This window comes from Onychostruthus taczanowskii, unplaced genomic scaffold (genome assembly GCF_017590055.1).
Source record: "Onychostruthus taczanowskii isolate IOZ18803 unplaced genomic scaffold, ASM1759005v1 scaffold18, whole genome shotgun sequence".
NCBI lineage: Eukaryota > Metazoa > Chordata > Aves > Passeriformes > Passeridae > Onychostruthus > Onychostruthus taczanowskii.
The window spans coordinates 14119309-14143557 of record NW_024499017.1 but is presented as its reverse complement, the minus strand read 5'-3'; the positions used below and the strand labels follow the sequence as shown (position 1 = coordinate 14143557).

Genomic DNA, 24249 nt, shown 5'->3' with positions numbered 1-24249 from the left:
TGAAGAAAGTAAAAAAACCAGTTCCTGGTTTGGGAGGCAAGGGGAGCTGGGGACTGCAAGATGGAAGAGCTGGGGAAAGAAGTGGTTCTGAACCAAACACACAAGAGGTGTGGAATGCAAGGACAGTTTCCTGGTTGTCACACGAAGCAGTTATGGCATCATGCAGACGAAGGAACAGGTAGCACATACTACTAAATAGGTTGGTTTTTTTGTTTCCTTCCTTTAACAATTTTTTGGCAGCTATATAAAGCTGTATCACAACTACATGCTTCAAGAGGTTGCTTTCCTTCTCATCTCAAAAATCTGGGTCTTGCTATGAAACAGTGAAAAACAGTGCCATAAAAAAATCCCTTAACAGCTAGATAAAAGCAAGACACAATGGCAGATATAGAAGCTGAAGCAGAAAGAAATATACAACCCAGGAGATGGTAGGAAGCTGTCCACCATTTTTGCTCAGCTTCCATCTGACCCATTGCCAGTTCCAACTCATTACACCCTTACCAAATTCACTGTAGCATAAACAATGAAAAGAGCTGTTAACCTGCAGCCTGGTTCTAATGGAAGCACCTCACAGGTAAAGCATTTCAATGAAAGATCTTTAGACAAAAATCTTGTCTTCTGGACGCTACGTTCAAAGTTAGCAGATCTTCAGGCCCACAGCTTTGTCCAGTTTCTTTTAAAGCACTCTGAGGCCACAGTCTAACTGAAGATCAATACTTTACTTGCTAATATCTGAGAGACTTAGGTGCTAATAGTACATAATAATAAAAACAGGTACACCACACACAACCTTTGGGTAGGTCAACCAGAACCCAGCTGTTCCATACCTGCTCCAATCCATCTTGAAAAGAAAACACACTCATCGTCACCACTAAACTATGATGTAAGAAAGTCCCACTTTAACATTGCTTTGCTGAGAGAAGTATTAAAAAAATAGTCATTCCCATCCCCTCTTGTCTGGTTTCAGCAAAATGACAGCACACCCCAAGCTGCTGCCTTGCTTCCAATGAAAACTATTCATCATGACCATTAGATCTTAAAAAGAAAGCAAGATACATAGCCTTGTTCCTTGACAACTCTTCAGAGCTTGTCAGCAGAAGCAAACACACATAGGAGGTGTGCTGCTTGCTACATATGCCTCTTCAAAACCAATGCAATTTTATTCTGTTCCCACTAAAGAAGCTAGACAGGATGGCCCAATACAGAGCACTACTGCAACAGTCTTATTATGGTCAACAGCATACAATAATTTCAAGGCACCAGTTTTCTAACACAAGGGAAAAACCCTAAAATACTCTAAGTATCACTGTCAGAAGGATACTTTCTGATACTGAAACCTCAAATCATGGTTTGATGGAGAGGTGGTACCCTTACTTCTTGATGCAATTGGTCATAAGAAGATGAACATCCTGTCTCTCATCCAGCAGCAACATGGCACCTAAATACCCAATGCGCTTGTCTGTGAATTTCTGAGACGCAATAAGCTTGAGGCACTCCAACTGGAAAAAAAAAAAGGAAAAAAAGAAGAAAAAAAAGACATAATTAGCTTAAAAACTACTTCTTAGCTAGAGAAGAAACAGTTTGAATTTTGATGTGTAGTAACGTATGTATCTCAGAGTGCACTTTTAAAGGTGTATTCAGTTTCCATTTTGGTGACATGGAAAACCAAGAAAGATTAAATGACCTGCCCAAAGCTCCAACAAAGCCAGTGGGAAGGTCGTTAGCAGCTCCGGTGCCTTGAAGTGGCCAGACACTGATGGTCTTCCATGACCTCAGATATACCAGATATGTTGGTTAATGTCAGATCACAAAAGTAAATGATAGCACATTGACAGAGAGGAAAGATACATCAGGAAACACAAAACAGTAAAGATCTGGAAATCTAGATCATGAGTTATGTTTCATATGCACATGAAACTTTTTAACTAAACTTAAAAGATTCCATTTATCTACTAGGAAGAGGATCAATGCTCTGTAAGCTGCCAAAACAAGGACATGTAGTGATAGGACAAGGAGTCATGACTTCAAATGGAAAAAGGGGCAAGTTTAAGTCGATATTAGGAAGAAATTCTTGGCTGTGACCATGGTGAGGCCCTGGCACAGGCTGCCCAGAGAAGCTGTGGCAGCCCCTGAGTCCCTGGAAGTGTTCAAGGCTAGGCTGGACTGGGCTTGGAGCAGCCTGGACTAGCAGGCGTCTTTGCCCATGGCAGTTGGAATTAAGATGACCTTTCAACCCAAACCATTCTAGGATTTTATGACTCTAAAACCACGTTGTGTTTATTATGATCTGTAACTAACTTGCTAGCTAGGTAAAAAGTAGATTGTCAGAGATAGTTACATTTTTACACTTCTCTGTAATCTCTGGAACACCAGAATCATGTGCATTCTAGCCACTACAAGTTTCCCTTTCCCCATGTAAAAATAGCAACTGTGATCAATAGCACAGAAGAGATTCCCAAGGCAACACACATCGTTTCCACCTGCACTCTGCTAATTTGAAATTTAATTGCCAGCTCATTTTTACATCTGACACTTTGAAAAACAAATACCATCCACCACAGAGGTATTCTGATATTATTATCCACTAAAATAGTTTTCTGTAACAGATAACTAATCCACCATAATCTGTGTCTACTTTCCTGGGAAGTAGAGATCTATCCCTCACAAACAATTTCTGTAAGTCTGCTTTACTAGCTGGGGCAGCAAATAAGCATACACAGTAGGTCTGAGGCGGGGTCAGACAGAACTGGCAACAGATCCATAGCAAAGGGGGCATGCACAGGCAAAGTTACGAGGTGTCAGGAAAAGGGATTCATGGCTCCAGCTAGACAGAAGCTTGAACAGGTGAGATGCAAGCAACACACACATCAACAAGAGTGAAGTTGCACAGTATATTGGTAAGAAAATTTAAGTTGAAGTGCCAGAGAAGGAAAGTTCTATGGCCTAGTCACAGTCCTGCAAGTTCTCATGACCACATGGCATTAGAACACACACTCAACTGTTGACGTTGTTTTCACACGTGAAAGCCCAGCTAGTGCAAGGATGACAAATTGGAAAGAAAAGGCTTGAAAGAAATTGAGTTCAGTCTGCAAGGTTAAATGGGATGAAAACCTTGAATAAACACCTCTGAAAAATAAGACCAGTCCTCTGCAAAGATAACTGAATTCACCCAAATGCCCAAGATCAGCCACAGATAACGTACAGACCACTAGATATCAAGCTCTCATGTTTCCAGTGCTTTCTGTAAAAGAACAATGCACCTCTGAAACAACCTTCTTTCCTGGGTTTATGAGATACTTATACAATCCTCAGCAAAAGCACAACATAAAATTGGTGACACCTAAGCTACAGAGTAAGAGCCAATGAAGGCAGAAGATGAATGACTGAGGAAGAGCATAAGAAAACTGATGACTGCAACAGACACTCTAAGGTACATTTCTAGTACTTTTGAATTTAAAATATATTAGTGAAATTTACCCCATGAAAGGCTGATGAGTTCTTGCTTCACTTGTACAGAAGAACATGCAAACTGGATTAATTCACAGCAATGCTAAGAAACATGATCAGCTGAAGCTCTTACTAGGTGTAATTAGTGGAAAAAATCTTGATACTGTTAAACCCATTTCATTCAAAGGAACATTAAAATCTGCTACATGACTACTGTAACAGATACTACTGGCATGTAACCAGACTACAACTGACCCAACTTTTACAGACATAGCCACTCTTCCAACTGGAATTTTTTTCAAATAGAAACAATGACAATAATAAAGTTATCTGACCATTTGTCCAGGCTGTCCGACGACTTCTATACTTGCACAAACGGCCTTTGCACACGCTCAGGAGACAGCATGCACTGGCTGAACACAGGCTCGTTCTCATACTTGTGTACAAGATATCCCAGGCCAAAGCTGAGGAGCCCTGGGTTGGACAGAAGTAGATCAACCACTCACTCCTGGTTACCCACACTGTTAGATGCTGTCTGCTTACAGCTTCAAGAGAGACTGTAACACCACTTGTGGCTCTCCTGCTTTTCAGCAAAACATCTTTCCTGCATATATACCTATCATCCTCAGAAGCTTACTGTCTACATTGCAGGACTATGTATCTGCAAGACTCCACTGTTGGAAGAGCCTGTGTCCTCAACAGGTCCCCAGCTCACACAAACTACACTCCTATACAACAGTAGCACTTTGAAAGATTCCTTCCAGTAGTAAGTGTTAAGGACATGCAAAGGTCTCTAACTCACTCTCTTGCAGAATATTTGTCAAAACCCTTTTCAGCACTGGGCCCTATGCCCTCCTGAAAATGCAACTGATAAATTACAAGAGAACCAAGGGCACTGAATGAAGTACTCTGCTCTCCAAAGAGTCAGAACAGACTCTTCTTTTCAGGATCACAGAATCACAGAACAGTGAGGCTGGAAGAGACCTCTAAGATTATCAAGTCCAACCTATGCCCTAACACCTCAACTACACTATAGCACCAAGTGCCATGTCCAGTCTTTTTTTAAACACATCCAGAGATGGTGATTCTACCACCTGCCTGGGAAGAGCATTCCAGTACTTTATTATTCTTTCAGTGAAATTTCTTTTCCTAATATCCAATCTATACCTTCCCTGACGTAGCTTGAGACTGTGTCCTCTAAGATGTAGCAAGCCTGGCAATAACAGATACTGAACAATCTGCTTTAGCTTTCTTTCACTAATGTGAAGTTAGTGAAATTTACCATTACTAATGAATTTACCATTACTAACCAAAGCAGAAAATGAAAATTTATGCTTTAGTTAGTAATGGTAAATTAGCAAATTTACTTAGTAATGGTAAATCAAATCATTAAACTAAATGGCAAATTATAATCTTCCTTGGATGGGATTAAGTACTTGAGCAACAAGATAGAAGAACGAAATTTAAATCATGTCCTTAACATAGGCCAAATGCTGAAATTCTAGATGACACTTTTATAACACTTTTCATTATTCTTAAGGCTCCAAGACAATTAATTTTTGTGACAGGAAGTTTCTCTCTTGGACCAGAGAGCCCAGCTATGAAAAGCATTAAGAACAGAACAATACACAACTTCACTTGCTCTTTTTCAAAACTCTTTACCCTGAGAGAAGAATCCAGTAATACAGAAGTAAGATGAGGCACTTCATATGCTATAGCAGAGCCCAAACTCACTAATCCTAACTATGTGCAATTTGATTTCACTGGTTTGAGCTTACTGTTTCACTGAGACATATTAGGACTGGTAAATTCAACCACAAATGGACAGACACACAAGACATGAAGCTACTTGAATGGATACAACAATTTGACTGATTTAAGCTTTATTGAAGACCTAGGTTAGATTACTACTAACAGGACACTTACTGATTTCTGAGCAAAACTGACTATGCCCCAAAGACCAAGCAAAGCTAACCTGAGGGACACCTTGTAGATCAAGAGCTTCCAACTTCCTTCTCCCTTTCAATCAAAATTAGTCAAAAATAGCACTTCAAAGATAAGCCAAGAGATGGAAAACTCACACCTGCATTCTCCACGTCATCTCATTAAGATGGGGACAAAGAACACCAGCTTCTGACTGCCAGGAACAGACCAGCTCTTTTCTGTCTCAAATACATTACTTCATACAGAAATGGGTATAGAACCTCCTTTGAAGTATGTGGTATTTTTCAGAGACAGAACTCCAAGGTGCTATTTTGATCCAATCTAAAAACATCCCTATGTCTTGGACTGTGGTTTAAGCACTACTGCCCAGCAGAAACATGGATGGTGAGGAGGAGACAGTATGGCAAAAGCAGACTAACCTCAAGTTTCAAAACAAAATATGTAAGCCCCAAACAGCAAATCTCACTAATGAAATCTAAACTAACTAACATAGGTTCAGAACATATGTGAAAACAGACCTCAAAACATCCCAAAGGGCAGCAGAACTGCACCTAGGAATGCTCTGAACAAGTTAATTTGCCCAAAACACAGAAGACAGACTGGCTTATGCACAAAAGGCACGAAATTTTAACCTACCTGTCCAAAATGTGCAGGATATCCCAGCATGTGCATATACAGCAGCTTTGCCACATTTCTGCATCGGTATGTGTTATCTTCCTCTCGGAAGGATGACCGGATAGCAGCACATTCCTTTTGGATCATCTCACGCTCTTCTGCCTGGGTTCTTGCTGTCCGGATGGTCCGGATCAACTCCCGCAGTCTGATGGGGGCTGGCATCCTCTGAGAGAAGAAAGAGGTCTGTAAAACTGTTACTGTCTCTAAAGGCTTCATAATGATCTCACACTTCCGTGTATTCTTTTTTCTTTCTTATTCCACAATTATGTAAGTAAAAGAATGAAGAAATGTAGGCTACCTGAGTAGCATGGCTAAGAGTAAACTTGGGAACCTGAGGACTTCACTGTACGTCACATCTGCTCTTCCAGAATATTAGAAATGAGAATAACTCCAATTTGAGCCAGCTGTCAAATGAACATAATGTGGCTCCCTGCCTGAAACAGGTAGAAACAGCACTCTGCAAGGTACTCTCATATTCACATCATCTGCCTCTCTCCAGAAAAGCCAGCCTCCAAAGAGAACTGATCCAGAATCGTGACAGCTTGGAACAGAAATCCTCTACAAAACACAACTCTATTTAACAACTTGCACAAGATTTCATCTAAGTGCTTCAGATGGCCACGCTTCCAAAAATCCCGCTAACTTGTGCCATACACACTTCTTAGAAGTGTGGAAGTCAGCAGAAAAGCAAATGGAAGAGCAGTCTTAGGTGTGTGGATATTTCAGAGAATCCTGCCTCAAATAAAAATAATCAGGTTTACATCACCCTTTTATTACACCCCAATTAGAACAACCCTTTCTGAAACAAACAAGCCTGTGACATTACTGCCTGTCAGTACGGGTATGAAAGGTGTATACAAGAACACAGAGTTGTTTCACCTCATCAGATGGAATACTGATGGAGCCATCTGACCCACAGAGCAATTCAGTCTGCCAAGTTCCTGTTAAGAGGAAAGTGGCTGTCAAACAGAATCCAAACTTTAGGATTTATGTTCAACAGTTGAACTTTTTAGTTCATGCTCACCAAAGCTGACTTCCAACTTTCAGGGACCTCAGACTATATAAACATCTTTACAGCCTTCTTTCATGCACGCTTGGGAACACAACTGAGCCCTTCTGTTAAGGTATCAGACCAACTTGTAAGAAGTTGTCATGCCAATCTGCCACACATTTTGTCTGGGTCACCATTCCCCCGGAACACTGTGTCATACAGTTTAAGCACTGCCATATAAGAAAAAGATGTGCATTCAGGTGCTGCACTTAACTGGCTTACATGATACCGCTGAACAGAGGTCTGGGACACAGAGCTAACAGGGGACTTCTCTGCTTGCAGAAAAGCAGAGAGAGATGCATGTACAAGTAAAGGTGGCCTTACAGTAAGCCAGACAAAGGCAGCTCCAATCCCGATTACAAACTCATACATATACTAGGCCTCTTCAGCCAAACCATGTAGACTCCTCATATTTAAGTTCCCCATCTTCACACTTTAAAAAGCTTGGATTTACAGAGACACAAAGCATTCAGTTTTGAAAGTGGAAGAGATATTTTTCCTGCATAAGGAAACTTTGTCCCAAAATGCTGACATGTGTAGGATCAAGACTATTGGACACATTAATCCTTACTCTTGTCTTGTCTCTCCATGAGAATTCACAACACTTCCTCACATTACTGTGATATGAATAAATTAATGGCTGCTATGCACTCATGCTGCACTAACAAGCATAACAGAAATAGTCCGGAGAAGTAAGAAATCCTTCTCCAGAACAAGCCCTTCCATGACCACTACCTTTGCTGCCATGCCTGCATGTAATACAGTTCTGCATCCTTTCTCAAGGGGAATGTGGCACTCACATTCTCTGAAAAAATTCCTTCGCTCGGGATTTTTCTCCAGGGAAGCTGAGAGGCCTCAGAGAAAAAGGAAAACAATTCTTATCTCATTTGCTTCTCCTGTGTGGAATGTGTTTGGAGATTGTTTACCCAAAGGTGATTGCCTCATTGGTCTCCAGTGCGAGTTGTTTTCACTCACTGGCCAACTGGGGCCAAGCTGTGTCGAGACTCTGGAAAGAGTCAAGAGTTTTCATTATTATCTTTTTAGCACTGAGTAAGTATCTTTTCTGTATTCTTTAGTATAGTATAGTATTCTTTAATATACTATAGTATTATAAAGTAATAAATTAGCCTTCTGAGAACATGGAGTCAGATGCATCATTCCTCCCTGCCACGGGAGTCGCCTGCAAATACAATAGGGGAAGAAAAGCAATATGCTACACGTAGCACTTAAGGGGTAGATGCAATATTGATGTATTTATAGAAAATGCCTTCTATTTTTTTGCCTATTATTTTCCTGAAAATTGGTAACACTCTGTGGAGTTTTGACTGCAGTAAAGTGCTCAGCTTGTGTTTTTCACAACAGTATTGTAAAATCTCTTTCCTAGGTGGCAACTGTCCATGTTAAGTGCTGAATTTTTAAGCCTAAACTCATCTACTATACACACATACCACATAATTCTAAATTGATCTCGATACGCCACATTCTTGTTGGAAAATTGGGCAGAAGTTACAAAGATAAAAGTGCTACGGCAGAAATATTCCTCTGCAGCCCATAGGCAATAATTTCATAATCACTAAGATCCCTCATGTGCAGGCTCATGCTGAAAAAGGTGAGTCCAGTCCTTCCACTGTGTTCACACCAGCATTCCAGGCACAGTGCACCAAAAAACAGCTTGCCCCCTTCCTCCCACAAGCAGTCCCCAGACACATCAGTCTGGCTTGTGCATAGACAGACAGCACTGAGAACATGTGGCTTTGGGAGACCTCAGCTGGACTGCAAAAGAGGTGAAAGGTTCACTCCAGCATGAACCCACACTTATGCTATGGCTCTGCATCCTCATTAAGCTTATCTACAACACTGCTGTTCCTGAGAAGATAAGCAGTGGCTACTACTAGTCTAGCTATTACAACCATGACCGACTCCTTTATTTTAAAGGAAGTGTTCTTTACAAAGTTTTTGAAACACTAATACATAACCTGCAAACAAACTGAGTTTTGCCAACAAATTGTTTTGATACCACAAGCTGTTTTGTTCTCCCTCTGTATCTGAAGGTTTATAAACTGCTAAACACTGATATCTGCAGCCTGTGACTTGAACAAGCCCACTCCTTCCCTTGCCAGTGGACCAAAAACTTTCGGTAGGTATGCCAATGGAAGGCTTCAGCATCTTAAGCCTGGCCCTGGACAACAGAAAATAAAAGCAAATACTGCCTAAATAGTTTTGGTCAATGGAAAAACAGAATTCAACAACGTTACTATATATGTGAAATACAACTTTTTATGAATACTTTTTTTCACCCTTCTCCAGTGTTTAGGCAGGACTTCCTGTCTCACCAAGAAGGCAGGTAAAATGACAACAAACTGAAGATCTAACATCATGCAGATACTGAAAAAAGTAGTCAGTATTTACAAATGCCCTTGCATAAATAAAGAATTAGCAAGGCACACTGTAAAGATTATTTTTTCTCCTCACTTCACAATCACAGGAAAGCAAGGAGAACCAGCACTTCAGCAAGCAAGGACTGATGAGTAAGACCCAAAAACCAATTTCTGAGTCTTCCTGCTATTCTCACTTGTGTAACAAGTAACACAGTTACACAGACAGCCTAACCTGAAGGACTAAGAGCAACTGTATCTCACACACCCACTTCCTGCCTGGTGAGAACAGAAAAATTCAGAACTGCTCTGATGGAGGGTTACAAAAGGACAAAAGACAGAGCTGTGATTTATTTTCCAATATTCAGAAAAGGCACTTCTAGCCTTGTGCTGCAACTACATACTTCTTTTTTAGTCAATATCAAATCATTCAGCTTTGAATCCATCCCATATAAAAGGTTTTGCACCCATCTATGTAAAATAGTATCTGCCCCTCACAAATCACTATACATGTTATACTTGAAACTCAAGTTCTTCTTGTGTACACTCTTCCAGTATTTCAAGACAGTGTAATTCCCATGCAATGTAGCATACTGTGTTTTCTTCCCCTCCACAATAAAATGTTCTCTTAATATCAAAAATTCTTGCATCAGGTACCTGTTCTTTGCCTTCAGTGACTTTAAGATTTTTCAGCATGCTAATACATTGGAAACCTCATCACATTTTTGAGTTTCAGACATTTCAAGTAAGCATAAGCAGTAGTTATTGCAGATGAGAAGAAACTTTGGACATGAGAACACTTAAATTGAGAAACATTACAGAAAAGATTAACATTTACCTAGTCTCAGCAATTCCTAAGCCTATTATAATGCCAACAGACCTTTACTGCAACAATGGGAGGATAACTGTATGATCTAGCAACAGCAGACAGTGGAGCTTCACTTTAGCTGGTGCCTAAGCGCTCCTTAGAACTTCCTCCAAAGTAGCAAATCTTGTTCTTCAGGATTAGTTAACATTTTTCACCAGCACAAACACATCCTTTTATTCTCTGCACATCAACATAAACGACAAGGCAGTTTGTAGAAGCTGTTGCCTCTTTCCTCCTTGGGCTGAAAACAGGAGTTTCCTTCATGTTTCTTTGCTAACTACACGCTCCAAAAATGAGGGATGATTTCTGAATACTTGAAAAGAGCCTACTAGTTAACATTTACAATATGTGCTAGTGTTGCACACAGAATTCTTCAGCCTTATCAGATCGCTTTCCCTCTTCTAATTTCAAATCCTTGCTCCTTAGAAGAACATACTATCAAGATCCAAACTTCTGAGAGAGTCAGATACCTAATTCAGATTAGTTCAAGTTGTATAGGTGGCTGGTGTTTAAGTTCCTTAGGAAACAGAATTCCAGCTTCTTTCCTGAAATCCAGCGACTAGGAAAGGTGTTGCCTCAGTAATCCTGCTCCCTCTGCTATTCAGGAATCGTTCCCATGAACTAATAAAAAGGCATTCTCTCTCTCTGTGTAACTCATTCCTACTGTACAGAAGTGAAAAAAAAACCCAAAAAAACCAACAAAAATCTTCATGTATTACACCATTTAGTTTTCATTTAAATTGTACTGATAAATCAGTTTTCTCCTCTTTATGATCTGTTACTAGTGAAGCTTGTCAAGTTTGAAAGTTAAAGATTTTATTCAACAGGCCGTTGTACCAAAAACATTTGAGTACAGACCTTTACCAGAAGTCTCTCTTAGAATACAGTCACATTCAAATATGATGGGTCACCTTTTATATTTACAACACACACCTTTAATTTTAATTTAATATTACCAAAACCCACCTTGAAAATGCTCAAGTGCTATAGTTAAGCCTTATTCCTCTATCAGGAATTGCAGAGTAAAGACAAAGGATAGTCCTTAAACACTGAGTTGAGAACATGTCCTCTGGAAACTATTCAGAAATGTTAGCTTACGTCTAAAATATCCTATGTGTTTCTAAGACAATAAAATTTTAAAAATTAACAGTTGTTTTAAAACTTCTTTAGGACAAATTATCAGACATTTAACATTTTAACATTCCATTATTATTTAGCCTTGCATTCTGGAAACATTAAGACATAAAGGCCATCAAAATTAATGAAATTATTCACAGATCTACTGTTTGGGAAATGGTCTGTATTTTCAGTTGTGGTGATATACACACCAAGTTACAGCTTTTCATGTAAGTAGCATTTCTGAACTTGGTTCTGTCTAGTACACACCCCAAGCCTGAAGCAGCATAGGTTTCAAACACATCTAAAACACACAACTCCAGCTGTTCCACCCCAACACATGCATAAGCAATCACACTCCTCAAGGAACCCCAGCTTTTGGGAAGTTACACAACTAAAGCCAGACCAAACTCCCAAATGAAATCAATAGCAGAACTCCACTACTTGCTTAGGTGCAACTGAATCCAGCCTAGTACACACAAGAGCAGAGGATCTGTCCAGACTCCATGAAAGGAGTAATTGCAGTGCTGACACCCAACACTGATGGCTTCAACTCCTCACTGCTATGAGAAGGCTTCCCACTTCTATCAGACACTTAAAAAGAAAAATATATTAGCAGTAAAACTAAAAACATACTCTCCAATTAGAAATGAGGGTATCAACAAATGAAGAGATATTAGTATATGATCTCGTATTATCAATATTTATACAGATAACAGTAAATATGAAATTATTATGACTATTTATACAATAAACACCAAAGCAAGGAGCACCACCATCATCAAGAAGGGCAAAGGCAACACAAACAAGTTGAGAGTAAGAGCAACTAACCATGTAACATGCTAAGTGGGACAATCTCTCATGAGGAAAAAGCTATTGAATGCAACAGAGAACTAGAAAGCAACATCAGAAAACCAGAAAACAATTAAGTCAGCAGGAAGCTTCAAAATGCATTCTCATAAGAAAAGGCACCACAGTTACACGTAGCTTTATGTGGAGACAGCTGGAGGACAGAAGGGGAGGTCAAATAAGAAAAAAAGTATCCCAAAACAAAGAGTTTAAAAATAGTCTTGGAAGAAGAGATGGTCCCACTTCTAGTTATATTGAAAAAAAAACCCAAACCCACCAACAAGAAATGCAGCACAACAGTATTCAAGAAGCAAGGCTCAGTGCTGCTCAAGAGCTGAGAGGAAGAGGAGAGGCAGGACAGCAGGACAGCAACTGAGGACATTGCACAGATCCCACCCAATCCCACTGCCAAAAACTGCAGACCCCTTCCCACTCCCTGGTGACTGAGGAGCAGTCCCAGAGCACAAATCAGCACTTTGGATGAGGCGTCCCATTCCTGCACAACTGCACACATACACCAAATGCAGCAACTCCTGAACTGCCTTCAAAAGACACACTGAGCTCCCAGTCAGTACAAACATTAACCTCAACAACTGTCAAAAAAGAAAATAAATATCTCCCTGTTTTTTAGAGGCTAAAAAATGTAGGAAGAAGAATCAGCACAGCTATATAGTTGACCACCATGACAGATACAAGCAGAATTCCAGATTTTCTGGCTTCTGTTTCAATACTTCAATCACCACTGACCTACACTATCTTATCACCTGCTTCTAATTTCCTCACTATTTCAATCTATGAGGTACTCTGGCTATTTTACTTCCTGTTCACTTTCCTGCAGAGTTAAACGTGAAATAACAACAAAAGAGACACTAGATTGTCACAAAAAAAAACCTCCAAAAAACCCTACACCCTTCTATGTCCTAGCTAATGCCAGAGGAAAGACAAGATGCCACATTTTTACATTCATCAATATGAACTTTACAACAGGCCACATAACTTCAGCAATGGCCTAGGAAGTTATAATCTTTTATTTCACTTGTAGCATTTCTGCCAAATAGCAGATATAGGCTGCAGTAATAGCTCTGATATCAGCAGATTCACTTGTACTCACATTACTATAGCTCTGGTTTTTGAGCTACAGCCTCATCATATGTTTAATTAACTCCAAAACTCCTCCAGTGAAGTAATGCTCCTACCACGGCAGAACAGACCCTTTCCCCAAAGAACAGCTGAGTATCATCTAGAACACATGAGCGTCACCTGCATTCAGAAGAAATTGCTCTATCATTAAAAAATGCAATGAGATCAAACAACCCATCAGCTGCAGTTATACAGGGCCAGCTCACAAACACAAACATTCACCCTGGAGAGGTGTAAGCAGCTTTACTGAGTGCCATCATTGCAGCAGCAGTAAAGATCTGCAGGCCGCTCCAGCCCTGAGCTGCACTAAGCAGGGCGGGCTCTGCGTGCCTGGGAACAGCCAGCCTGCACTCCCGTGCCTCTGCCCAGGACCTTCTCACACCACTGACACACTCGCCAGTCCCACCGCACAGCCAAGCGAAACGCTGCTCACCAAGAATCAGAGCATTTCTGCCATCCCTTAATCCCTCACAGGACACCACAAAGGTGCTACAGGACCTTTCCACCTCTACCATGCCACCTTCAGGAAAACAGATCAGCAGTTACAGGAACAGAAAAAAAAAAAAACCACAACAATAAAGGAAGAAAATAAAAGATTTTTTTAATCATAAAAGGAGGAAATCGGAAAGTTATCTCACACACTGGAAACACAAAAGCTGGATCCCTTCACAAAACAATTAACCAAGACTTACTTTTCCCTTCTCAAGAAACAGGAATTTAAATACCTTTCCTCTCCTTCTCCCAGCACAGAAGACTGAAAGGGCTCACAACAACCTTCTCAGAAAAAACCCACAAAATCTCCAGCCTTCATTCAGCTCTCAAGTACCCAACAAGTTTTCAAATCCTGTGCCAAACACCAGAAAGCACACGAGTAAACAGAAGAAAGAATTTGGCAACAGAATATGATATGCAAACAAACAAAGGAAAAAAATATCAAGTGTAGTTTAGAGGAGTGGTAGCAGGGAAACGGGTACAAAAAGCTGTTGTGCTCTACCACACAGAAGTGAATCACAATAAAAAAATGGGGAAACAAAACAGCACAAATTTCTCTGCCATTTTAAATGTAGGGTGCTAGGAGAATCCCTAAAGGATTCCCCTGCATTTATAGAGGAAAAGACACATATATTTTACTGTTTAAGCCACTATGGAGTAAACACTTTTTGGCCACACATGTGACACTTTTATCCTTTCAAAATTGTTCCACTGGGATTCTATGCTGTCCCGTTAATATTTCAAGCATCAGAAACTGAAATTTTTCGCACGACATTTTTACACATCACTTTCAACACCATAAAACACACACCTGTTCCACCTGTTAACTTTAAAAACAATGTCTGCTGTAAAATAAATTACAATTTATCCTATAGCTGGTGCGAGAACTCAACCAGACTCGAAGAAGGGACTTGAAGGTGCCCTTACACACAGCAGCTCACTGCAAATACATTTAGCCAGACCGAACATCTCCTGCTTCCATTAAAACCCATGGACGGTAAGTAATGCAGACGCTGTAATACTCGGACCGCTTGTGCAGCCTAGGCAATAAGATACAGAGAGAAGGACGGGCACAAGTCCCGACTTCTCCCCAGACAGCAGCGGGCCACAGCACGAAGCAGCTCCTCAGGTACGCGCTCCCGCTCCCGCTGCCCCCGAGCTCCGGGGACGGGGGCCGAGGCAGAACCCGCACCGCCGTCTTCCCGGCAAAGAACGGCCAGGGCAGGCACGGACCGCTGCCGGCGCCCGAGCAGGACGCCCCGGGGCGCAGGGCAGAGTTCGAAGAGGGCCGGACAGCCGCGCAGAGGCAGCGGCGCCGACAGAGGCGGCGAGAGGGCAAGGGGCGGCCTCGCGGACAGGGCGGCCGAGGCCCAGCCGCGGAGTTCGGGGCGGACAGGGGCCCCAAGACTCGCGGGGCCCCAGGCGGCGGGACCTGGAGGTCAGGGGATGCCCGGCCTGGGCAGCGGAGGCCCGAGCCGGTCCCACTCACCAGGCCGGTCCCTGCAGCAGCAGCGGCGGACGGAGCCGGGCATTCAAAATGGCGGCGGCGCGGCCGCAGCACCGATACCGCAGGCGGAGGGATCCGCGCGCCGGCTCGGCCCCGGCGACCCCGCAGGCTCTCCCGACCGCGGGTGGGAGCGCGGCAGCGCCGGATTCGGCGGGAACGGGGCGGGGACGGCGAGAGCGCGGCGCAGCACCACCGACGGCGGAACGGAAAATGCCGCTTGCACTACTTTTCTTGGCGGAAGCGCCCGTGAGGTTGGTCTTACACGGAAAGGTGCGTCTGCACCGTGGCAGCCCCTGATGACGTCACGCGCGGGCCGGTCCCGGCAGCGCGCTCCCCACGGCGGGGCCGGGCGGGACCCGTATCCCGTGTCCGCGGTTCCGCGATCGAGGGGTTCCGAGGCCGGAGGGGCGCAGCCGCTCCGAGCCCGCCGAATCTCGCACTGTTTAAACGTCCACTGGCGACGGGGGGAGCGCAGTGTGCCGCAGTAAACGAGGCGTCTCTGGAAGAGGGTACAGAGCCACCCCCGCCCCAGGCAGCTATTCTGTTCCCGCTTCCAGGACCTTATGTCACATTAACGATCACAGAATGACGAGGAGCCCGGTCAGCAGCACTGAGCCGGCAGGACACTGCGGGAGTGCGAGACAGGGCACGGACACGTTCAGACCGAAGGTTCCCGCAGGGGAGCCGGGCCACGCTGCCTCTAGGCCCGCGCTGCCGGCCAGCCTCCGAGAGAGTCCGTCCGGGGCGCGGGGCCAACAAAAGCCGCGCGGTGCCGCCGCCAGGTGACTCGCGCCGGGCGGCCGGGCCCCGGCACGTCCCGCAGGCCGGGCCGCTCCGAGCCCCGAGCGGACGCAGCTGGTTGCCACGGCAACGGCGCCGTGGGTGCCCCGTGACGCCATCCGGGTGCGGCGGAGTCACGACCCCGGAGCAGTTCCGGCGGCCGGTGTGCGCGTCATCGACATGCGACGCGTCATCGCCGTGCGCCACGGGTGGGGAGGAGCCGGTCCGGGCGCCGGGCGGGCCCGCGGGGCCGGTCCGGGCCATGGCGGGTGAGCCGCGGGCACCGGGCGAGCACCGGGCGGGCCCGCGGGACACGGCGGGGCGGGGGGCGCGGCAGCGCGGCCGGGGTTTTGGGGCCGGGGTTGGGGGCGGCGACCGGGCTCGGGCGTCTTCCGTCCCCGCGTTCCGACCCCGGGCCGGGGGCCGTCGCCGCGCCCGTTGCCGGAGCCGGGGCTTGGGCCGCCCCCCGTTCCCGAGGCTAGGACTCACGGCTCCCTCTGTTCCTGGCGCAGGTGAGGCGGCGGCCGGCGGCGCGGATCCCGGAGCCCGCGCGTGGCAGCCCCAGTGGGTGCCCCCATGAACGAGCGTCGCGGCCGGGGCTGCCGGGACACCGCGGGGCGCCATGAGAGCGGGCCACGAGCGCAGCCAGGAGTGTCTCCCGCCCAAGAAGCGGGAACTTGCCGCCGCCAACACTGGCACCGAGGCGGGACGGGCGGGGGGAGCCCAGGGCTCGGGCGAGGGCCCCGAGTGGGCCCGCACGGCTCGGCCGGCTCCCGCCACGCCGCGCTACGGTCCTGGCGAGGCCCCCGAGGCGGCGGCGGGGCTGACGGTGGACCAGTACGGGATGCTCTACAAAGTGCAAGCACCGCCTGCCACCTTCTCCCCCACGGGCCTGCACCCCGTGGTGAACGTGAGCCCCCTGCCCCCCGCCTTCAACGTGACCTCGCCCATCATCCAGCACCCGGCCGTGCCCTTCCCCTCCATCCACTATGCACAGATCCCTTCGGCTTCCCTGCAGCTCATCGGTTCCCACTACACAGTGCCCTATGCCGTCCCTCCTGCCTTCATGCCTAGTCCTCTCCTGTCTCCTTCCACCAACCTCACTACCCCCCACGTCCCCCACTTCGTGCCATACGCCTCCCTCTTCACGGAAGAAGCTGCTCCTTCCCCCCAGACTACCTCTCCCACCCACAGCTTCAACAAATCCACCTCTGCAGCCTCTCCTGGGCAGATGCAGCACCACACTGTGCCCCAACCAGTGGACATGGCACCGGGGAGAATTCCTGTTTATTATCAGATGTCCCGCTTCCCACCAGGCTATTCAGCCTATGAGGCACCTGTAGCAGGTGGGAGCCCAGAGTCTCCTCAGCAAGACAGTCAGCTGAGCTCAGAGGTGGCTGCGGCCAATGGTGGGCAGAGGCCCCTGGAGCAGAGTGTGGCCAGGAGGCCCAGCGAGGCTGTGGACTCTGCCAGCAGTGCAGCTGAGGACTCTCTGCCCCCAGGGGCTGCAGCAGGATGTGTGGCTGATGGACAGTTCCTTCCAGGTTACCAGATGCTGGGAAGAGAGATCTCTGTGCCTACTCACAGGAGCACCCCAGATGCTGATCTGGAGGTTCAGAGAGTGGTGGGGATGTTGGCATCTCAGGATTATCATGTTCTGGCTGCCCAGAGGAAAGATGACCCAAGCCCTTTGAACCTTTGCCATAATACCCCTGATGGGCAGGGAGACATGCTGAGGAACACCACAGACAGGGCTGCAGCTGGGAACAGCCAGTCCCGGAGCCCATGTGGAATGTCCCCTGAAGAGACTGTTAGACAGAGACAGTTAGCCAAAGGAATGGTGATAGCCAATGGCAAGCCAGTGCTTGTTCCCGTTGGATCTGAGCCTGTCAGGTCTTCCACTTCAGAAGCCCTGCTGAGGGAGAGCCCAGATGCCCAGGCTCAAGGAAACGTGCATGAAAAGGAGCTGGCCCAGCTGCAGCCACCCAGCTCCTCACAACTGCCCTCTCACTTCATGAAAGGAGCCATCATCCAGCTGGCGACGGGAGAGCTGAAGCGGGTGGAGGACCTGCAGACTCAAGACTTTGTTCGCAGTGCAGAGGTGAGTGGAGGCCTGAAGATCGACTCCAGCACTGTGGTGGATATTCAGGAAAGCCAGTGGCCTGGGCTTGTCACACTGCATTTTGTGGTTGGGGAGCAGCAAAGTAAAGTGAGCATTGATGTGCCCCCGGAGCATCCCTTCTTTGTGTATGGCCAGGGCTGGTCCTCCTGTAGCCCCGGGAGGACTGCTCAGCTCTTTGCTTTGCCCTGTCACAGGCTGCAAGTGGGGGATGTCTGCATATCAATCAGTTTACAGAGCATGAATGGCAACTCTGCTTCTCAGGCCAACTCCCCTCTCACGGATCAGCTGGTATCTGCCAGGGAGAGATTGGAACGAACAGCTCAGGGGCCCAGAGAGCCATCTGACAGAGCTGCTGAAAGGAAGAGCCACACAGATAGAACCAGCACGGCCCAGAGCTCCCGTGCAGAATCCTCTCAGCCTGAGGCTGGCAGTCTGTACAGTTTGGCCCCAGGCTTCCAAAGATACAGCATGCAGGCAGAGGAGCCTCGGCCCTCTCTGCTCCGTCCCTCTTTCATTCCCCAGGAGGTCAAGCTGTCTATTGAAGGGCGTTCAAATGCAGGGAAATGATCCTTTAGAGGTGTGAGCTAGGGCAGCCACAGCAGGTGAGCCTCACCATCAGGTGGAGGAATTGCACAGACTCTGTCACAGGCTCACCAACAAAGGCTGCTCTCTGCCTTGCAGGAATGGCTCCGTTCCAGTTCCACGGCTGACCAGTTCCTCTTGGGGAGTCAGGAGGCCTCCAGTGCCTCAGGGAGCAGCGATGGGCTAGCTGGGGTGGGGAGCAGGGACGTGGTCATGAGTGTGTGATGAGAGCATTCCAGAGGCTGCTGGAGGCTGGGGCTTTCTTCCACCTCCTGGGATAACTGACTCCCTGCGGGGCAGGGGCCGAGCATTCGGGGCAGATAGGGAGATGAGGAGGACAGACTTGGCTTAAGGTAGCAGATAAAATTGCTGAAGATTTTATTTCTCCTTTCTCATGATGGGGAGAGATGGGTCCCCACTGGAGTTTGGGGGCTCTGCTCCCAGTATCCCCTTTCTTCACACATGCACTTTAAAAGGACCGTTCACCGATGGAGCTCTCATGGGCAGGATGGAGGTGCTTCTCTGGTGGTTCTGATTAATGTCTCTTCCACTGAATCCAACTGCTCTTTCTTCTTGCAAAGAATGTACAGATTTGAATGAATCACAGAAATTCAAGAGGAAGGACCAAAAGGATGGGCTTGGGTGCAGGTGAATAGGAAGCTTGAGCACTTGAGATGGGACACAATTTGGGATGGGAGACGTTGTTTCCTGCTATAAAGTCTACTTAGTTGTTTTGCCACCAAATCAAACCTTTCTTCCCATGTTAATAACTTTCAAAAAAAAACCCAAAACCCTCCTGGGCTTACAGCTTTTGCAGAGGCTTAGCCTAGGGATGAGTGGGCTTAGATTTTTTTGTTTGGTTGAATTTTGGTTTTGGATATTTTATTGGTTTGGTGGTTTTTTTTTTAATCTGGAGCAAAATACATTCAGCGTTCTCTAGGGAAGGTTGAAAACCTTCTTCTTCTGTGAGAACACCAATGCTATTTTGTAATTAAGTCGGAAAAATGTTCCAGATGGCTAGTTCTTCCCTGAAGGCAGTTTCCTGAATAAGCTCTAGACAAGAGACAAGTGTTTGTGCACGTGCAGGCTAGGTACAAAGTTTGTGCTAAGTACAATTCTATTATTAATGTACGGACTCTAAAAATATCATAGTATTACAGGGCATTTTGGAGTAGTTTTGTGTTAGTTTTTCTGACGCTTCAATTCAGAGTTCCTCTGTAGAACAATATGGTCAAATCAAGAGTATTCTTTTTCATGGTGAGATTTAATACAATTGTGTATGAACAGCTGATTGTGGTGGTAACACTACTGAGTGAAGTCTCCTGTAGTTACACTAATCTGCCCTCTCTGATGGTGTGTTATGACACCATTGCTCAGCTAGGATAAAGAATAGTCACTGTTCTGGTGACAAAACAGTCTTCACTGACTTAACCTAGATAGGGTATTCCTTGTGTTCAGGTGCCCATCTCTGTGCTAGGACCAGGCTCTGGAGGGGGCCTTTCTTAGTGTGCAGAGTCCTGATGTTCAGCATGCTGTTTCTGTCGCCCTGCTCTCATCTGCCTGAAATTTGTCAAGTGTGCCTGACTCTTGGGGTGCCACTCCTCTCTGTCACAGAATGGTGTGTGTCAGCACCTCTCCTTGCAGTGGTGCTGTCTCAGGGCTGTTCTGCACTCCCCAGGAGTGTGTCCTGTAACTGGTTGGCTTCTGCTGACTGTGAAATGGATGCATGCTCTGCCTGTGTATTAGGCAAGTTAGTCTCCAGAATGTCCCTTCCATCCCAGCCTCAGTCTTGTTTTCCTAGCACATTGCTAGCCATTTCTGTTGCCTTTAAAAAGCCTGCACCAGGACAGGGCTTAGGTGAGATATGAGCTAAACATGCCCTCAGTGTTTGTGCCTCACAGGGTTCTCCAGAATGAGGATGCTGCCTGTATCACATGTAGCTGCTCCCAAATGACACACTACTTCTGGTTTCATCAGCTGCATTTGGGATGTGTGAAGTCACAGTGACACTGTTGTGTGAGGATTCTGCCTCCTCAGGTGCAGCAGCTGTGGGAACAGAAGCTGTTTTCACAAGCCCATTTGTCAGTGAAGTGTCCACCTGGGCCCCTTTGTCACCTGGAGGTGTCACAGCTCCTGCTGACTGGACTCTCCTACATAAAACTCTCCATTAATGCTGGTAATTAGTACTTAATGCTCAGGATATCTGAGGTGTCTGTCACCAAAGGCAGGAGGCAGAGGAGCCCGGGTTCTCGTCCGTGTTCTGTGCACGGTGCATGCAGAGGGATTCAGGGCTGCAACAGGCACTTGAGAAAGGGATCTGGCATGCAGGTGGCATGTGATTGTAGGAGGGCTGGTTACACCGTAGAGGCAATGTCTGGGCAACTGATGGTGCAGAGCCCCTGGAGCGTCTCTGAACCCTGAAGTCTGAATTGGAGTGAGGGTTTGGGAGCTTGCCTTAACACCGTGTGTGTTACTGTAACTCCTCGATCTCGGCCACACTGCGGTCTGAATGGCAGTACTGACAAATGAGGCAAGGTGCTGCGTGATTTAAATAGCTTTGTATTGTAGGCAGGTGAAGGGCTGTGAAGGTGCTTGCCCTGCTGTTTACCTGGCTGCTGACCTGGACTTTGGCTTGCTGCACCTCTGTTGGGTGCGGTCCTGAGCTCTGTGGAACGGGCCATGCTGAACTGGACCTTGGTGCTTTTATCCAGACTCCTGTCAGTCCTGCTGTTGTGTGTTTCAGCTGCCAGCTTTTCCCTGGAAGCAGTGGTTTGAAGCACAGCTCATGATGGGGGACTGAGATGAAGAATCTGTGCGCGTCTGGCTGTTTGCCCCGAAGGGTGGGCAGGAGGGGGCCACTGGCAACTCTCCAGCCTAGCTCAGCAGTACTGGTATCACAGGAACCTGTCCTTACTGCACAGGGCTGTGTGGCTTAGCACCACAGTGGTAGTTGTGCTGAGCACTGAGGCTCTCCTGGGACAAGGGAGTGTGTGGGACAGGGAGTGTGAGACAGGCTCTGCTGCAGTCAGAAAGGCAGAGTGAATGAGCCTGTGGAGGAGGCTTTTATTTCTCGGGTTTACAGGGAAAGGAGGAGATAAAGCCAGGAAGACATTGCAGAGTGGGATGGTTACCTGGGCTTTTCTGCTGGCAGAGATGTGACAGACTTCTCAGAGAAATACACCATGTTCCTGCTGCTGTTGTCTAGGGTAGGAGAGCTGTGATCTGTCCTGCCTGGAGGAGGCCCTCATCTAATCCAGCTCACACTCTGTAGCAGGAGTCCGAGGGATGCAATAATGGGTGTCTGTAGCCATCTGTCCCATCCCATGGAACATGCCTTGGGTTAGCTGCACAGCAGAGCCAAGCCTGTCTCTGGGCTGTGCATTCACAGCAATGAGCGCTCATCACTACCAGACTATGCAGAGGAAGCTCTGTCTGGAAGGGAAGGAAGCTGCAGAGGCCCCTCTGCCTTCCCCTTCCAGCTGCTGAGCAGCTTTTTATATTGCACTTTTCACATTGTGTCCCTGTCCCCACCCCACACTTCAAGTCACTTTGTCCCATAGAGAACTAACAACCCTTGTTACTCAGAAAATATTGTAAAAGAATCTACAGCAGCTGGAGTAGCCCAAATGCTAGTTCCTGCCCGCAGCAGCACACGTGCCTTCCCCAGCGTCACTCACAACTGCTCCCTGTCTTTCAAGCTGTGCTAGAGCCTGACACTTGTCAGAAGCTGCTAAGACAGCTACAAATACACATCCCGTACAGTTTGGCCCAGGGTGTTCCACATACAGTTGAAAATGCTGATGGTCCAGGCCCTTCACTGTCTGTCAAGGACAGAATTGCCCCACGGGTCCTGGGCTGCTGCCGCCCACCCTGCCAACACGCCCCTGGCACACTCGAGTTGTTTTCGGCTTTCATGGCACCTTAGCGCCAGGGAGGGTGTGCTCAGAGAGAGAGGGACATGGGGGAGCTGGCTGGGCTGCCCTGAGGCAGAGAGATGTTTGTAGATAAGTGCTGACCCCTCACTATAACCCCCAGTATATGGCTGTATTAACATGTAACCGATGCAGTGTATCTAAAGCCTTAGAACTAGTCAGGTGCTCCCCTCCAACTTTGTCCCTGCCCCTTTCCTCCTACCTGATCTTTAACAAAGCATTAATAATTCTAAGGATAATCTCTATTTTGTTGTGCTTTTTTTGTAACTGTTTTAAATAAATCAATTTGTACTGTATATTTGTACTTTGGTGAGATCCTTTTTCCTGTTTTACCATTTTAAGTCTGTACTTGCCTACAAACAGATTGTATTTTTATTGTTAATGCTTTTATGAATATTGCATTTAACTTGTTGACTCTGTAAACACAGTATATATCTATATACATATATCTATATCTATATATAAACCAATAGCTTTTCCTTTGGTGTTTGAGACTTTTTGCTTGTCTACAGTGTCAGTGGTCATTAGCATGTGGCTTCTCTGGATTTACAGTGCTCTGGAGACTCGTGTAAAGGGCAAGATACAGGGTGACAGATGGATTATAAGTCATAACTCTGTGTTTTCAGATACTTTTGTGTTATGTGGTCTCTCCTGAACCCCTTGGAATAAAGATAAGGTGTCAGTGATGCTACAGGGAAAGTTCCAGCTGCAGGTTGCAGAGTAAAGGTACATCTCTGCTGGGCAAGCAAAACATGAGGCAGAGCAAAAGCAGATCCTGCCAGAAGCAAACTGGGGGTTTGAGTATGAAAATGAACACAAGTAAGGATAAAAGTGAGAGATCAGAGAACAAAGGAGGAGATGAACAAAGGAACATGGAACTGAACAGCTCCTTTACAGCGCCTTAAGAGAGAGAAGCAGGGATGGCTCCTGGGTGTCAGTTCTACATGACAAATGAACATCATGTTAAAACAGCTTACAGGGAGGGAACTAGATGTTGCAGTGGCAGGAGGAGAAAACTTGCACCGAAGAGGTTCAATGCTGTTTCCTAGCAGCATCCCCAGGGCTGACTGTGAGAGTAGCTCATTATTGCCAGAAAAATGCAACATTATGCATTTTGAAGGTAACTGTTTTAACTAGGGCTTTAAGGGACTGCAATCAAATGTTTTTCAAACTGAAAAATGAGGAGGAAATTAGGGTTTTAAGTAGTCTGATCAAAAGGTTTTGCTTCTTGTTTTAACTTTACTCTTCTGATCTCAAGTGGTCATGTGGTCACCATTTCTGACTTACAGAGAAACAGCCATCAGAGAGAAGACAGTACTTCCCAAGGGGTTTGATCCACTGTATGACTCTAGACCTTAACTGGAAATGC

The 24249-nt window shown here is 46.3% G+C and overlaps 2 protein-coding genes across 4 annotated transcripts in view; one reads left to right on the top strand and one right to left on the bottom strand.

Annotated features, from left to right (window-relative positions):
* The window catches only part of AP1G1 (adaptor related protein complex 1 subunit gamma 1), a 36419-nt gene extending 20672 nt beyond the window's left edge, over positions 1–15747 (bottom strand). For 2 of the 3 annotated variants that reach the window (XM_041400436.1, XM_041400437.1), the window contains exons 1-3: positions 15447–15745; positions 6028–6231; positions 1375–1499 (exon numbers count right to left, since the gene is read on the bottom strand). In XM_041400436.1, the coding sequence (XP_041256370.1) occupies positions 1375–1499; positions 6028–6228 (326 nt within the window). In that variant the 5' untranslated portion in view covers positions 6229–6231; positions 15447–15745. Of the gene's footprint in view, positions 1–1374; positions 1500–6027; positions 6232–15446 lie in introns of all 3 variants that reach the window. The other variant, XM_041400438.1, reaches the window with a different exon arrangement.
* Positions 15748–16433: 686 nt separating this feature from the next.
* On the top strand, positions 16434–23359 carry ATXN1L (ataxin 1 like). Its single transcript, XM_041400602.1, has 2 exons — positions 16434–16513; positions 16757–23359. The coding sequence occupies exon 2, from the start codon at positions 16867–16869 to the stop codon at positions 18931–18933; it is 2067 nt and encodes a 688-aa protein (XP_041256536.1). The 5' UTR covers positions 16434–16513; positions 16757–16866; the 3' UTR covers positions 18934–23359.
* Positions 23360–24249: the final 890 nt, after the last annotated feature.